The 2,020-nt window shown below is 36.3% G+C and overlaps 1 protein-coding gene across 2 annotated transcripts in view; it reads left to right on the top strand.

The window, feature by feature from the left end:
• The window catches only part of LOC127841967 (uncharacterized), a 2,852-nt gene extending 1,504 nt beyond the window's left edge, over positions 1 to 1,348 (top strand). For both annotated transcript variants that reach the window (XM_052371174.1, XM_052371175.1), the window contains exons 4-6: positions 17 to 240; positions 672 to 829; positions 1,153 to 1,348. In XM_052371174.1, the coding sequence (XP_052227134.1) occupies positions 17 to 240; positions 672 to 829; positions 1,153 to 1,232 (462 nt within the window). In that variant the 3' untranslated portion in view covers positions 1,233 to 1,348. The remainder of the gene's footprint in view (positions 1 to 16; positions 241 to 671; positions 830 to 1,152) is intronic.
• Positions 1,349 to 2,020: the final 672 nt, after the last annotated feature.

Genomic DNA, 2,020 nt, shown 5'->3' on the forward strand with positions numbered 1-2,020 from the left:
TTCTTTGTCTTTTTAGGTTGAAAGCATCGTCGAGACGCAGCTTTTGTTGTTTGAAACTCAACTTAAAGCATGCCCAAGCGAAGTGCGCAATCAGCTCGGAGAGGAGCTCAAGCAAAAGACAATCAAATGGGTCGCCGTGCGCCACGGACAGACGCAAAGCAAGACTGACAAGTTCATCGCCCAACTGTACGAGATCCTTGCAAAAGGGCGGACAGATCATGCCTTCCACTCTAGGCCAAGGTTAGATAAATATAGATATAGCAATCGGCAGCATACGTGTTTGATCCAGTTATGTTCGATGATTTAGAATGGAAAATACATTACGCGTGTAGCGTACTTATTTATACCTTTGTATTACGCCACGGGGCGTTAAATGTGAATAACTAAAACTTAACCTGGTCGATACAAAGAACAATTGCATGCGCACATTAACTATAGAATGCCAAAGCAATGCTTATATGCCATAGAAGAAATACATACCATTCTTAATCGGAAATTCTCATGTCTTATTACCCGATCAAAAAAATATATATAGTGCGTATAGCAGTTACAACTTTGAACATAATGTATCCTTGGTATTATTAACTTTTTTGTTCGTCCGTATGACTACAATCTAGTATAAATGACGTCATGTGCTGTAAGTAAATGTGTTGCGTGTTTTTCATTATTAGGCCGGACATTACCCCTGAGGTAATGCGTGAGAACATTCCCTTCCTGATGCGTGGTAAACACGATCAGGCCACCCTTGACCACAGTTTTCGGGATGACGGAAACCGCAAGGCTGTCGCCCCCAATGTCAGGGCGGGTCCGGTGGACAGCCTCCAAATAGGTAAAGAACACATGTCCTTGAGATGCATTGCTAGATTTATATTGCCAAGGACATCCTCTTTTAAATTCACAGCACACCTGTAATTGAGGCGCATGTTTAGATTAAAACTTCCATTACAAATACATTTATAATTTTAACTCAATGTTATTGTGCAGTTATAGTACTAAAATTTCCATTTTTGAATCGAATAACAGTAATAATAAACAATAGTATCGTATCTGTTAATTTAAATCCGATATTAAACCACGCTTAATTTCTTTATTTAATGATTGTCCTTGCATTACATGAAAATCGTTATGCAAACAAATGTCGCTTAATTCCAGGTAGCGAACGGCTTGGAGAGATAAATCCGGACCTGAAAAATTCACTTCGGGGATATAGGAATCAACCAAGTAATCGTTAAATTATGGCCAAACATCTGTGATAAAGACGTGCGCGAAGAATTTTATGTGTGTTTTGCATAACTCTTCGTTAAAAAGCCGAACTGTCATTCGTATTTAATAAAATATTTAACTACTATTTTCCTGGTTGTAGTGGTTTGTGTTTTCATTTAATCTATTATTGTCTCTGTCTGTGAACAGCAAATGTAAGTAATGTTATAAAACCTCTTCATGGTTTGTATTCAAATAAATTGTTTATAAAAAGGGTTTATTATTTGTGGCGATTATTTCCATTACACTTAAAAATGAAACACAGTATTACAATCAATGACATCTATACTCTGCATAACTTAAATTGATTATTATATACATAGCAACAACAGTATGCAACAACAGTATTGTCTGATGGTTACGGCGTTTAAAATATACATAACGACTAAAGTGTGAATAGTTATTAACTCAGCAATTACGTGCATATTCAAGTGATGAAACCATATTAGGCAAAACAGTATTTATGACGTATTTGATCTCACAATCACTAAGCATCATTATTTCCTCGAAAGAAAGCGAAACGAGTTTGATGATTTTTCAACAAAGCGTTTTCTAGATGTCACGTGGAAACCAATTTTATAATACAAGACCCTTTGGACCTAAACTTAGAACTGACGCCCTAAAATCAATAGGCCGTTGCTTTTTTTTTAAAACACCCGGCTTATAACGTTTGATAATTAGAGGATACAACCCATCCATAAGAGAGCGTGAAGAAACAAATGTTTGTATGTAACAAAATTCGTGTGACGTTTATCTTTCA

Source organism: Dreissena polymorpha, chromosome 8 (assembly GCF_020536995.1).
Source record: "Dreissena polymorpha isolate Duluth1 chromosome 8, UMN_Dpol_1.0, whole genome shotgun sequence".
NCBI classification, from domain to species: domain Eukaryota; kingdom Metazoa; phylum Mollusca; class Bivalvia; order Myida; family Dreissenidae; genus Dreissena; species Dreissena polymorpha.